The 15040-nt window shown below is 42.4% G+C and overlaps 1 protein-coding gene across 3 annotated transcripts in view; it reads right to left on the reverse strand.

The window, feature by feature from the left end:
- Positions 1-2398: 2398 nt before the first annotated feature.
- Positions 2399-15040, reverse strand: part of KCNMB3 (potassium calcium-activated channel subfamily M regulatory beta subunit 3) — a 77595-nt gene continuing 64953 nt past the window's right edge. For 2 of the 3 annotated variants that reach the window (XM_056565234.1, XM_056565231.1), the window contains exons 2-4: positions 9065-9265; positions 3970-4168; positions 2399-2975 (exon numbers count right to left, since the gene is read on the reverse strand). In XM_056565234.1, the coding sequence (XP_056421209.1) occupies positions 2577-2975; positions 3970-4168; positions 9065-9265 (799 nt within the window). In that variant the 3' untranslated portion in view covers positions 2399-2576. The remainder of the gene's footprint in view (positions 2976-3969; positions 4169-9064; positions 9266-15040) is intronic. The other variant, XM_056565233.1, reaches the window with a different exon arrangement.

Consider the following 15040-nt stretch of genomic DNA (forward strand, 5'->3'; position numbering starts at 1 on the left):
TGTTGTCACTGTCTTCCCCTGAGTCGGCAGGTGATACTGCTGGCTGCTGTGCAGGGGGCCCACTGTACGGGGCCTGCTGCTGTTGCGACAGGCCACCAGGTGGATCTGGCTGTTGTTCTCCCTCTATCTCCTCCTCATCATCCACCTGGCTCTCAGGTTGCAGCCCCATCAACCTTCTCTGTTTCTTTTCATCCATATCTCTGAAACGCTCTTGATTTTTCAGCTTTTCTTTAAATGGTCCACTCATCTCCAGCAATTCCTCCTTTCTTTCCTCCAAAGCATTTATTTCAGCCATCAGACCTTTTATCTGTGCCTGGACTTCAGGCTTCTTCTTCTTTGGGGTAACCTCCAGCCTAGAACGGACATGGCGAAGTTCCTCCTGAAGCCTCCTCACAGCTTTGCTGGCGTCTTCATACTCACGGAGGTGACTTACGACCCGGGTAGTATAGGTGGAAATAGACTCCCGGGTCCTCAGCATTCCCCAGCCTTCCTCACTGAGGTCGGCTTCACCTCCGTGAGTACTCTGCCTTCCTCCAGATGACCTTGGCTTTCTGCTGGCAGCACCCAGCTTTCCCAAATTGGGATCCTCGTTTCCAGAAACCTTTCGGCCTCTTGCCTCTGTGGGGGGTGTTGGAGTGACATTGCTGCGACTCCGGGTGGATCGCCTAACCCCCAGATCTTCTGATGTACAGGCCGCTTGCTGGCCTCTCCTGCCTCCCTGCGGCCTACTCCGGGAGGCAGAAGCCTGGGCCTCGCCTCCCTCACTCATCCCTGGAAACCCACTCCCACCCTGGGGAGGAGAAAGCAGGTCCCAGGTGGAACAGGTGATAATTCCCTGGAGCTCAGGAGGCACAGCAGACACCACCACACAGCTGAAGCAGAACCACACCCACAACTGATTGGCTCCCACTCCAGAGCTGTACTCAGTATTCTGCTGGTGAGGTCACTGTGTACATACATTACATTACTTATCCTGTACTGATCATGAGTTATATCCTGTATTATACTCCAGAGCTGCACTCCCTATTCTGCTGGTGAGGTCACTGTGTACATACATTACATTACTTATCCTGTACTGATCCTGAGTTATATCCTGTATTATACTCCAGAGCTGTATTGTACTCACTATTCTGCTGGTGAGGTCACTGTGTACATACATTGTGTATCCTGTACTGATCCTGAGTTACCGTATTGATCGGCGTATAACACTGGTTTTAATTAATCTCCCCCAAAATTCCTACCTGTATACTGGTATTATTGGTCTCAGTATACAGGATTTGGTCAGTAACAGTATGACTGTAATATGTATGGTGATATTTGGTAGCTATGGGGGAGATTTATCAAAACCTGCATAGAGGAAAAGTTGACCAGTTGCCCATAGCAACCAATAAGATTGCTTCTTTCATTTTACAGAGGCCCTTTTAAAAACAAGAAAAGCAATCTGGTTGGTTGCAATGGGTAACTGGGCAACTTTTCCTCTATGCAGGTTTTGATGAATCTCCCCCTACATCATTTATTTAGAGGTTCATGTTTTTATCAAAGGAAATTGTCTTACTTATGTTAATGTTTGACAGGTAAGTGCACAGAAAATAAGTGACATGTCACTTCTTTTCCACGTGGGCACATGCTGAAGCTGCCTTTTAAATCAATGGGAGCTTTAAGGTCAAGCTCCCAGTGGCGTTGCTAGGGTTGGTGTCACCCGCTGCGGTTGAAAATTGTGTCACCCCCATACCTCGGGCTGGCGCAACAGAAGACGTGGGGGCGCAGGACGGTTCACTGTGCAGGCGACGGGGGGGGGGTGCTACTAGAATGGAGACAAGTGAGACAGTGCAAGTGAGGACGGGGGGGGGAGGGTGGGGGTGCTATTAAGGAGACAGCGCAAGTGAGGACCGGGGGTGTACCTGGTGTCACCCCATCAGAATGGTGTCACCCAGTGCGGGCCGCACCCCCCGCACCCCGGTCGCAACGCCACTGCAAGCTCCAACCATGCAACTCGCAGCTCAGAGATAATTTTCACCCACAGGATATAAATGGAGCTTTAATATAATTGCCCCCAGTAGTTAGCTAATTATATGAAAACGAGGCTTGTTACAGTGTGTCACCCCAGTAGTAAGGTGGGGCGTGTCAATGGGCGGAGATAATGGGCAGAGTCAAGGGGGCGGCAAAACTAGCTTTTGCCTAGGGCGGCAAAAATCCTTGCACCAGTCCTGTGCGTCTGTCATCGGCGCCCACAGAGTTTAGGAGAACAGCAGATGCATGTGCAGAAGATCAAGGCTGGAAATAATCAGAGACGTTACTAAGTATGGCTACAGTGGGATTTTTTTGTTTTGGCTCAGTGATGACAGGTACGATTTAAGTATGTAGTCAGAAAACAATAAACATAACAAAAGAGAGGCAACTCATTGTGTTTATTGTAAACAGTGTAAATACTAAATACATTTTCACAACACTATTTCATTCTAGAAAAATAAATTTACATCTAAAAAACATATCTTTACTTTCAGGATCTGCTACAATTCTTTCTGTCGTATTAGACTCTTTATAGAGTAATCGTGTACTTTTTGTCCTCCAGGGGGTTAAATTGTGTTTGTAGTGTGGGAATTTGATCTCCACCTTAAAGTTTTATCATCTTTTCTGGTTCTGCTCTGCTGAGAGTCTGCCCGTGGTGTCATGCTTCCAGGTTCTTCTCTTGGGGAATTACAATACAGCATACACATTAGGGATAAGTGTTGTGTCAATTTAACCATTCCAACTATGGCAGCTCCTCCTATAAGCATTAATGTTGGCCAAAACAGGCAGTGAAAGACCACAGTCCGGTCATACTTTTTAATAAGTATGACATCTTCTGGTTTGTTGTCAGGTCGATGGAAACATGCAAAAGGGGTGTCATTCTTCCGCTCAAAATACTGTTTCACATCAAGCACCCCGTCCAGCAAATCATTTTTGTCTCGTTGGCACTTAGGGACATAAAAGCACTGTATAAAAAAAATACTTCCGTTAGATTGGAAAAACAATTGAGGGATAAAAAGACCAGGAACGGAAAACCATACATGTAAATTCAACTTTAAAAATCATCAAGTATATAGAAGAGACCACGGCACTCTAAGGTATCCAATGCACTTAAAAACTCTTTATTGCCGTACACAGGTTACGTTAGCGAGGTGTGGGCTCACTCCAACGAGCGCTAGTTTCACGTCATGTGACGCATCGTCAGGGCATGCCCTGACGATGCGTCACATGACGTGAAACTAGCGCTCGTTGGAGTGAGCCCACACCTCGCTAACGTAAGCCATGACAGCTATACTGAATCTGTATTTTTAAAGGGGTATTCCAGGAAAAAACTTTTTTTTATATCAACTGGCTCCAGAAAGTTAAACAGATTTGTAAATTACTTCTATTAAAAAATCTTAATCTTTTCAATAATTATCAGCTGCTGAAGTTGAGTTGTTGTTTTCTGTCTGGCAACAGTGCTCTCTGCTGACATCTCTGCTTGTCTCGGGAACTGCACAGAGTAGAAGAGGTTTGCTATGGGGATTTGCTTCTAAACTGGGCGTTTCCCGAGACAGGTGTCATCAGAGAGCACTTAGACAGAAAAGAACAACTCAACTTCAAAAGCTCATAAGTACTGGAAGGATTAAGATTTCTTTTATAGAAGTAATTTACAAATCTGTTTAACTTTCTGGAGCCAGTTGATATATTAAAAAAAAAAAAAGTTTTCTCCTGGATAACCCCTTTAACATCAAGAATAGTAAGCAGCACAGACTGTGCTATGCTTGGCATCAAAAATACTGGTTACCCTGACATGCTGGGGAAAAAAGGTGTATGAACAAAAACTTAAAAAAAAAAAAAATACACCAGGAAAGGATTGGATGAATTCCTCCCGTAATGCAAAATCAGCCTAATACACATAACATGACAGTAGATATCGCTTTCAGGTAACATATGTTACAAATCTGTATGCACACTTACTTTGGGGTTTATCTGCACAGCTTCTTCATTGTAATGCAGAGCAGCAACATAGTCAGAACCAGACACATTAACCAGTATCTGGAGACAGGGATACTTGGATTGTCCGTGGCAGTCAACACCACATGTGAATGAACAGTCTATCCAGTCATCCATGATATCGGTTTGGATAATTGTGCAGTTTGCCTCTTCATTCCAGACACTGGTAGACAATAAAAAGGCCTGGTCTGTTACTTGTTTATATACTATACAGAGCTATGGGTCATAGTTTATGTTGAGGACTGTACAACTACTTAAAGGGGTACTCAACTGGAAAAAAAATGTTTTAAATCAACTGGTGCCAGAAAGGTAAACAGATTAGTAAATGACTTATATAAAAAAAAATCGTAATCCTTCCAGTACTTATCAGCTGCTGTATTATCCACAGGAGAGCACTGTGGTCAGACAGAAAGGAAGTTCAAAAAGAAAAGAACTTCCTGTGGATCATAACAGCAGCTGTTAAGTACTGGATGGATCAAGATTTTTTAATAGAAGTAATTTACAAATCTGAAAATACAGATGAGTGTAGCTCACAGCTACACCATAGGGATCTATCTTTGCGGGGATTCTCCATTGGTCGCTATCCACACCAGCACTCAAGTGTTGCTGCAATCATTGCATCACTGTGAAGCAGGCCCTATCCATCTAACCAGCTGACTGCCAGACACGTGACCATCCACCACTTGCCGGTGCTCCAGCCGTTCTTAGCTAGAGCAGGACGATCATCGGTAGCGGGTCCATCGCGGAGTGGGTGAGTGGCGCGCAAGTGCCTGTGTCTTTTCCCTAACAGGAATTTATCGGCACAGCAGGTTTTTCCAGCCGGGCTTCCAGACTTTCTATCCCGCAAGAGGTGCTTACTATCCCCCGCACAGAACCATTAGATACCTCTCTGGGACAGCAAACATATTGTCCACTCATCATTTTCCTTTTAGGACGGACGCTGATACCCTCAAAGGGCAATTCCTCTCATTTTTTCTTTTACAGATTTAGAATGCTACAGTTGTTATAATTTTATTGCCACATTCTATATTGCTACATCTATATTATGTTCCATACAATTGTTTCTATGATCGATCGTGGTGAAGCTACTATTTATAATAATACTATCCGAGGCTCATATTGGTGATAGAATTTTATATAATAACGCTTGTCTATTTTACTGTACGATTGTGCAGCCGTAGGGCCCTGCGGCTGTAATTTTTCAATTTATTATAATTCACCATTAGTACCTTTTCTTATTTTTGGTATTACATTTTATATCATTATATTGGTCTGGAAGTCAATTATTCTTTTCCATTTACACCATACATCCATCTTACACTCTTTTGAGTGGTATCGCTGAGGACTGAGTAATCCATTTTTTGCATATAATTTACAAATCTGTTTAACTTTCTGGCACCAGTTGATTTAAAAAAATGTTTTCCACTGGATTACCCCTTTAACTCTGTAACAACAGTTTTAATACACATATCTTATTAGTTTAACCCTTTTACTGTCAGGGAGGTATGTCATACATTATCACGACTGGGCTTTGAAATGATACTACACAATAGTCTAGGTGCAATTTTAAGGACACAGCACCTGTTACTGTCCTCTGTCTTCATGTACACCCTTACAGTGACTGCTGAGTGGAGGTAATATCAGAACTTTTCTTTAAAGGAGAAGTCCCAGGTAGAAAAAGTATTGTGTTTTAAATGCAGAAGCAAAAGTTCTATCACTTTGTAAATCACTGACTTTACCCATCTTGTATATAAAACCTGTTTTTCTAGCTTCTTTGTTCAGAGAGGAAGTTCAGCAGCTCCCTGTTCTGATGACTTGCGACCCCCCATTGAGCTGCATTATGCTGGGGGCCGTGATCTCACAATTTCCCATAGTTCTGCAGCTTAGCTAGCTCTGTGCACGGCAAGGGCACCTCCCATGTGCAGCTTCAGCCAATCATAGAAGCCCCAGTGAGCTGAGCAAGCGTCTTCATCTCCTCGGCAGGGAAGCATCTGACAGCCAGCTCAGTGTTTATAACAGCAAGAACGATGTCCCAAGAAGAAGCAGAGGGGGAGGGGAGATCCCTGCTCTCCCCTGCACTGATTACAATCTGACAGCAGGTCAGTCTGAAAGAACATGTCCTGAGAATAGAAGCAGGGGGAGGGGAAACACTGAGCCTGCTGTTAGGAAAGTGATCAGTGTCTAGGTCAGTGTATCCCACCCAGGGTGCCTTCAGCTGTTGCAAAACTAAAACTCCCAGGCATGCTAGGAGTTGTAGTTTCACAACAGCTGGAGGCACCCTGGTTAGGAAGCACTGGTCTAGGCTGGGCTACTTCTATGATGAACTGAAAGGCATTATGGGAGACAGGAAGTCAGGGACCTCCATGGACCAGGAAGTACCGATCTTTCAGAGGGGATTGCAGGAGAAGGGAGAGGGTGAGATACACGAGGAGCAGATTGTCAGAATGGTGAGCTGATGCACTTTCACATGATAGAAAAAAAAAAATGTGACTTGGTCCATGATACTTCTTCTTTAAGTTATCTACCCCCTTACCAGGGGCTCCACACATTTTTGTTGGTGGTTTAAATGAGTACTGCAGTCTTATACACCTATCCCCTATCTGCAGAATAGGGAGAAGGGTCTGATTGTGGGGGTACAATCTCTGGGACCCCCGCGATCTCCTGTAGGGGACCCGGCATTGCCGCGGCTCTGTGCAGCTAGGCACATCCCCACCATACAGCTCTATCAGAGAGGCGGGGATGCACAAACGCTGCATCTCCGCCTCTCCCATTTAGATGAACGGAGTGGGCGTGTTGGCTGCTGCAGAGGCGGGGCCCCGTACAGGAGATCAAGGGGGGGTCCGAAGTGTAGATGACTGCAGATCTCCATTAAACGGTATGAAACCTCTCCAGCTTTACTATACTTTTTACATTTAAAAAGGGTTTTCTGATTTAACCCCTTCCCTGTCTACGATTTTTGCCATGTTTGTAACTCCTCATCTTCGCTTTAACTCTTTTTTGCCCATATTCAGAGCCAAATAAGGGCTTGTTTTTTGTTTTGTTTTTTGTTTTGTTTTTTGTTGTTTTTTTTTTTTCAGGACCAATTGCACTTTATAAAGTACTAAATATACTGCACCATAAAATATACTGTGAAGCAGAAATAATTATTAATAGCAATTGCGACATTCAGAGAGAGCTTCAAATAAGTGTTAAACTGCCAGATTATGACTAAAGTCCAATGCTGGCAGTTGCAGGCAGTTGTCAGCTGTAAGATACAGCTGACATTACCATATATAGAGAGAATCATGTGTGGTCATTAAGAGGTTAAATAAAAAAAGTCACAGTATGCTAGGGGTGTAAAATAATAAAAATACACCATGCTTACCTTGCACGGTCCAGTGCTAGGAGTCTGTGCCTCCCACTGCCTCTTTTTATTTCCCTTGATAATATGCTGTCCTGACTCTGCTGATGACGTTCTAAACATAATGCAGCCTCGGTGATTGGCAGCAATGGGTTCAGAGCCAGGACATCAAGTCACACAGGGAAGTAAACATAGGCACCAGAGAGCACGCTACCAATTGTAAAAATGTATTCATTTGTAAAATGTCTACCTGATTTCTTCACCTTACATAGTTCCTGCATCTATCAAACAATTCCATTAGGGCCAATTTAGATGAACATAAGGCCAGATTCACACTATGATTGTGTCTTCTGAGGAATGTATACATAGGTATCTTGTCAAAATGTGATGGCGATGTATCCAAACATGTACAGGCACATGACCCATAGACTTCCGGCTATTAGGGCAAGTCCACAGGGCTAGTGCCTTGATGTGCTTAGATATGTCGCCATCCCATTTTGACAGGATATGTGCCTTATTAAGCACAATTGTGGTGTGAATGCACCCTAATAAGGCCGCATTTCTGTGTCCAGTCTGACCACGTCGCACCACATTTCTGTATCCTGTTAAGATATTCTAACTTTTTATTAAGAAAACGTTTTACTTTTTTATAGTAAGCAACAAGAAGAACGACAGTACTTTTTCATGGATGAATTACATCTCTTTCGCATACGTTTTTTGGGAGAAAAAAAACAGATGTCAAACAGCTTGATGCAGGAGGATTCCGCTCCTGTTGGCCCACACTTGCATTTTAAATAAATATATATGAGCATGTACAAAGTCTAAATAGAAGCAGCACATCCAAAAAAGGAAAAATTTTAAGAAATTGAAATAAATAATAAAGAGGGGTGCACGCATGCATAGGACTACACTTACCAGGTCAAACACAATAGTAAATGGATAAATGAAGAAAGAACTGATGTCCAGCGCTGCTCCTGTATAAAAGTAAAATTCTTTATTCAATCATGACACCAACAGGTACAGAAGACACAGTAGTCACAGGTAGGTCATGACTAAGGCACCTTGGTGGGCTGAAACGCGTCACCTACCTGTGACTACTGTGTCTTCTGTACCTGTTGGTGTCATGATTGAATAAAAAATTTTACTTTTATACGGGAGCAGCGCTGCAGTTCTTTCTTCATTGCATATACTTGGGTACGGTCCGTACCAGTCCGTGCACAGCAGGACGTGGGAGGTAAGCTGGATACTTCTCTGAACAGCTTCTACAATAAATGGATAAATGCAGCACATGCGGCTGTTGTGTCCTGAGATGTGTTTTGTCATTGGATGAATCAATAAAGGTTTCCTCTTTTAACTGCACCACCAAACTGGACTTTACCACTTGTTCCAAATCAAAAATGGTTTATTCCATGATGTAAAGACATTTCAGTAGCCTCACGCTTCACTTGAAAAATCTTGAAATCCCAGAAATTAAATAAAAAATTTTATTTCATCCACTTAATGTGCTGCATATATTCATTTACTATGTGTGTATATATATATATATATATATATGTGTGTATGTGTGTATATATATATATATTTCAGACCCTATTATTCAGTCTACAGCACAGAAACATGTCACACAGAGACACATATATCCGTTTGAAAAAAAAAATTTAAATGGCCATTTGAATAGGGTGAACAGGCTCTAACCTGCTGTTTTTGTGTTTTGCTCACCTGAGCATGAATGGCTTCAAAATTGCAATCCCAAGCAAAAAGAACATGAGGACAGACATCCCCATCATGGTGAACCCCAACAGCATGGCCCTGTCTTCTCCAGCATTGGATACCTGTTTCTTCACTTTATCTGCTGCTCTCACCCCTTCGCTGTTGCTCTCTTTTCTTTTTGCCTTGCCAGGTACAGGAGAAAAGGCTTCCCTTAAAATAGCAGAGATTCTGGTTATCATGAGTACATCTTCTTCTTTTGTTAAATTTATTAAGATTTTTCTAAAAGCATTAAAGAGTAGTAGTAACAGGAAAAGGAAAAAAAGGAAAAACAAAAGGGGGGGGGGGATATTTTTCCTCTAGTATCCTTCGACGTTTGTGAATATACAGGTGGTTAGTGTGGGTGATCCTGAGTAAGATGATATATTCCTTACACCAATCAGTTCAGCTGTGCCCAAGATAAAGCAACATCTTGCAGTATGCAAATAAACTCTTAAAGGGGTACTCTGCTGCCCAGCGTTTGGAACAAACTGTTCCGAACGCTGGAGTCAGTGCTGGGAGCTCGTGACATCATAACCCCGCCCCCTCATGATGTCACGCCCTGCCTCATCAATGCAAGTCTTTGGGAGGGGGCATGACAGCTGTCACGCCCCCTCCCATAGACTTGTATTGAGGGGGTGGGGTGTGACATCATGAGGGGGCGAGGCTATGATGTCACAAGCTCCCGTCACCAGCTCCAGCGTTCGGAACAGTTTGTTCCAAACACTGAGCAGCGGAATACCCCTTTAACTCCACTGGAGGCAAGTTTGAAAACTATCTGCACCTTTGACGCCTTCCCTGGGTCACGATCGTGTTACCCCGCTTATTAAAATTCCTCTTCTGATCAAAAGTTTTTTTTCTAAATACTTTTATTATTTATCATTTCTTGTTTTATCTAAAGGTTATGCGTACTTTATTTCACATGGCCATTTTTACTTTACCACAGACACATCCCATCCTAGCACACAGCAGGATAGATTGTGTTATGACAAGGCATGGGACCAGTGTCAGCCATTCTCCTTGCACTCTCTGCTACTAATTAGTATGTACACCTCATTATATTGGGGTAAATGTAGACAGCTGTATGCTGCCTACATTTATCTTAAGAGTACATTATACTGTATATCAAATGTAATTATAAAAAAGAGCACAATTCACGGCACTCACCAGCAAGATAAAAAAAATATTTTTATCAGCAATCTTGGTAAAGACATGCAGCATAAAGACGTGACAGTTTTGTGGCTTACTGACACTTTGTCATAGCCTATAGCTACACTATATATACCACTGTTCCTGTATGCCTCCTGATGCTATGTAGAAGCTGAAAGCACACAGACACAGTTCTATGACAGAGAGAAACAAGCAGTTGGCTGTCACGCTCTTACCTGTATCTGCAGCACTCTACTCCTGCATGATGTTGGAGGGAGGCCAGATACAGCTAAACTAAGCAGGATGAGGTGCAGACTGTTATAAGTTATGTAGTTTCCTGACAACCTGCATCTTCTCCATCTGTGTCTGGCCTCAGTCATTCACGCTGTGTTTGCACTACTGCATAATGTCAATGACAGCCTGCAACTCTTCTCTCTCCTGTGATACGCTCTTCTGCTACATACGATCAGAAAGCATACAAGAACACCAATATATGAAGCATACAGTGGAGTGTGTTATTTACAGTGATCAAAAGTTTTGGCACCCCAGATAAAAATTTGTATTAATGTGCATGGAGAAGTCAAGGAAAGATGGAAAAATCTCCAAAAGGCATCAAATTACAGATTAGACATTCTTATATGTCAACAAAAGTTAGATTTTATTTCCATCATTTACACTTTCAAAATAACTGAAAACAAAAAAATGGTGTCTGCAAAAGTTTGGGCACCCTGCAGAATTTATAGCATGCACTGCCCCCTTTGCAAAGCTGTGACCTGCCAGTGTCATGGATTGTTCTCAATCATCATCTGGGAAGACCAGGTGATGTCAATCTCAAAGGTTTTAAATGCCTAGACTCATCTGACTTTGCCCCAACAATCAGCACCATGGGTTCTTCTAAGCAGTTGTCTAGAAATCTGAAACTGAAAATAGTTGACGCTCACAAAGCTGGAGAAGGATATAAGAAGATAGCAAAACGTTTTCAGATGTCAATATCCTCTGATCAGAATGTAATTAAGAAATGGCAGTCATCAGGAACAGTGAAAGTTAAAGCAACATCTGGAAGACCAAGAAAAATATCAGACAGAACAGCTCGCAGGATTGTGAGAAAAACTATTCAAAACCCACCTTTGACTGCACAATCCCTCCAGAAAGATCTGGCAGACACTGAAGTTGTGGTACACTATTCCACTATAAAGAGATACTTGTACAAATATGGTCGTCATGGAAGAGTCATCAGAAGAAAACCTCTTCTAAGTCCTCACCACAAAAATCAGCGTCTGAACTTTACAAATGAACATATAGACAAGCCTAATGCATTTTGGGAACAAGTTCTGTGGACCGATGAGGTTAAAATTTAACTTTTTGTCCGGAATGAGCAAAGGTACGTTTGGAGAAGAAGGGGAACAGAATTTAATGAAAAGAACCTCTGTCCAACTGTTAAGCATGGGGGTGGATCAATCATGCTTTGGGGTTGTATTGCAGCCAGTGGCACGGGGAACATCTCACGAGTAGAAGGAAAAATGGATTCAATAACATTTCAGCAAATTTTGGATGCTAACTTGATGTCATCTGTGAAAAAGTTGAAGTGAAAGAGAGGATGGCTTCTACAAATGGATAATGATCCTAAACACACCTCAAAATCCACGGGGGATTACATCAAGAGGTGTAAACTGAAGGTTTTGCCATGGCCTTCACAATCTCCTGACCTCAACATAATTGAAAATCCATGGATAGACCTTAAAAGAGCAGTGCGTGACAGCCCAGAAATCTCAAAGAACCGGAAGACTTTTGTAAGGAAGAATGGGCAAAGATGCCTCAAACAAGAATTGAAAGACTCTTGGCTGGCTACAAAAAGCGTTTACAAGCTGTGATACTTGCCAAAGGAGGCAGTACAAGATATTAACTCTGCAGGGTGCCCAAACTTTTGCAGACGCCATTTTTTTGTTTTCTGTTATTTTGAAAGAGTAAATGATGGAAATAAAATCTAACTTTTGTTGACATATTATAAGAATGTCTAATCTGTAATTTGATGCCTTTTAGAGATTTTTCCATCTTTCCTTGGCTTCTTTATGCACATTAATGCAATTTTTTTTACCTGGGGTGCCCAAACTTTTGATCCCCACTGTGTGGAAGACTCTTGTCCATCTGCCCTGTCAGGTGGATATCACTTTATGGTGTCTGATCTGGCCCACAGCTCCAGGTTACATTGTCATGTATTTTGTGGTTGATTCTAATGTATTATCCTTGATTTAATGTAATGGTATTTTATTGTCATGTAAAGAGTTAACTTTATCTTTGTAGGAGAATACATGGGTAATCACATGAGCACATTAGACAATCAGGACATCCTGCCCTTCTCCTGCCCTTCTCCACCCAAGTCTGTCTAGACAGGGAGGAGTTAGTGAGAGTTAGTCTGGAGAGGAGAGTGAGTGGTGGTGCTGTTAAGACCTTTGCTGTGTGACCCGTTTCTTACCACATGGGGACAGGCCCAAAGGACCCAGCTGCAACAATTCCTATTCCTGAGCAACATCATTCTTCCCTAGGATCCTGCCAACCAGGTCATCAGTCCTGTGAAAGCTAAAGCTTTGGGAAGAACAGAAGTCTCACGGCCCTATAGCCAAACTACGGATACAAGTCCACCCTGGTGGTAAGCACCCTTATTGGATTCCACACAGTGAATTAGCATAACCAGCTCCCAAGTCAAGTCTACCTCAGCAAGTCTATGTCAGTCCAGTCTACTCACATCAAGGCTAGCTAGTCAAGTCTGTCAAAGTCAAGTTCAGACAAGTCTAGGTCACAATTTTATTTGTGGTGAGTTGGAGTTGTTGGCATGTATTGTAGACTTATAGGGGATGTGACTAAGGTAAAGGTAAATTCCGACTGAATTGTGACCTAGACTTGTCTGAACTTGACTTTGACAGATTTGACTAGCTAGCCTTGATGTGAGTAGACTGGACTGACATAGACTTGCTGAGGTAGACTTGACTTGGGAGCTGGTTAAGCTAATTCACTGTGTGGAATCCAATAAGGGTGCTTACCACCAGGGTGGACTTGTATCCGTAGTTTGGCTATAGGGCCGTGAGACTTCTGTTCTTCCCAAAGCTTTAGCTTTCACAGGACCTGGTTGGCAGGATCCTAGTGAAGAATGATGTCGCTCAGGAATAGGAATTGTGGCAGCTGGGTCCTTTGTCATTAAAGCAAATAAAATTGGGATAAAATTTAGGAAACATCCAGCTGCCTACATTTATGCCAAAATAGTGTACACACTAATTAGTGACAGAGCATTGAAGATGAATGACATCTGTCCTCTGCTCTGCCATGATGCAACCTGTCCTCTGTGTGTGATTGTCAAGAACTATTCTTCTTGGACTGAGCTGGAACATTAAAAATAGAAACAACATACTCAACATGATATAAAGTAATTATGCATGAGATGGCATAGCTCTCTATATAAATAGGATAAGCATTGAAGTTGTAAGCTAAGTAACAATTCTAGTTGAAAGTCAGGCCCCTTTCACACTACCATTATGACCCAGTAGTGTGACGGCTGTCAGGACCTCCGGGGAGAATGGTGGGAGAAAAAAATTGTGCTTGCACCGTCTTTTTCTCCTGCTATTTTCTCTGAATACAGCGGCGCCCGATGGCCCCATCGACTATAATGGGGTCCCATTATTGCCCGTTGCGCCCCCCATCAAAATGACGACCGTCAAACTCCCCCCCCCCCCCCCCCCAAAAAAAAAGAGAGAGTTTGACAGTCGTTATTGACGGGGCGCAATGGTATTGTGAATGTAGTCTCAAACTGTAAAAATGATGCCGTCCTTTCTAATGAAAAGATCATAGACAGCTGCAGACAAATGCATTATGTAATATACTAGTTAATATTTCAGGGATATAGATACAGTACTGCTATTTGATGAAGCACAGGTATTTTTTAAACATGAACATAAATTTTTCAGAGGACATTCACACCCTTGTTCAATGTCTCTACTTCTACAGCTAGAGGATTTCCTGCTGTACCTCTGGTGGATGCCATTGTACAGGCATATAGTCATACACATACAATATGCATAGACTGGATTTTAAAAACTAGAATTTTGTATCAGACAGGAGGCTACCATTATAATGCAAATTCTTTCTTTACTGCAAAACATAGCAGCCATAAAACGTGAATAACAGTGTAAAGAAAAAAGTTAGATAGCACACGCAGGTGCTCAGGTGTCACATTCACACCTGCTAGTATAACAGGTAACCAATAGGTGAGTATAGTAGGTTATATAAGGACGTGCAGTATAATAATAGTCCTCTTTCTTTGCTGCTTCGCTACAGTTCAGATGAGTATATTAATGACTGTGTTGTTTTTTCATTAAATACTTCTCATACAAGACTTATTATTTATGTATTTATCTATTAATTATTTCTTAATTGTTCCCCTTTTTATTAGTTTAACCCTTTTCATTCCGTGCGCGTATATTTTTTCTTATCTTTCCCTACACAGTCCCGGCTTCCTCCGGCTTTATATCTTTATATTCATATAATTTATATTCTTTTCTTATAATTAATATCTACTTATTCCTTATTTTACTTATCTGTTTTTCTCCTTCCTTCCTCGCGCGCTCCTGCTCTCCTTCGCGTCCATGAGCGCTCGGCGCCATTGCTGTGTGTGACACAGCATCTTTTCCCCCACCTCTCGAGAGATCTCGGCCTGATTGGCGCTCAGTCAGGCCGTTCCCGCCCTCCTTCCTCAGACGTGTCAGGAGCTTGTCAGAGGGAGGATCGCCATCACAGCCTGGCCCTGTCAGT

Source organism: Hyla sarda, chromosome 3 (genome assembly GCF_029499605.1).
Source record: "Hyla sarda isolate aHylSar1 chromosome 3, aHylSar1.hap1, whole genome shotgun sequence".
Classification (NCBI taxonomy): domain Eukaryota; kingdom Metazoa; phylum Chordata; class Amphibia; order Anura; family Hylidae; genus Hyla; species Hyla sarda.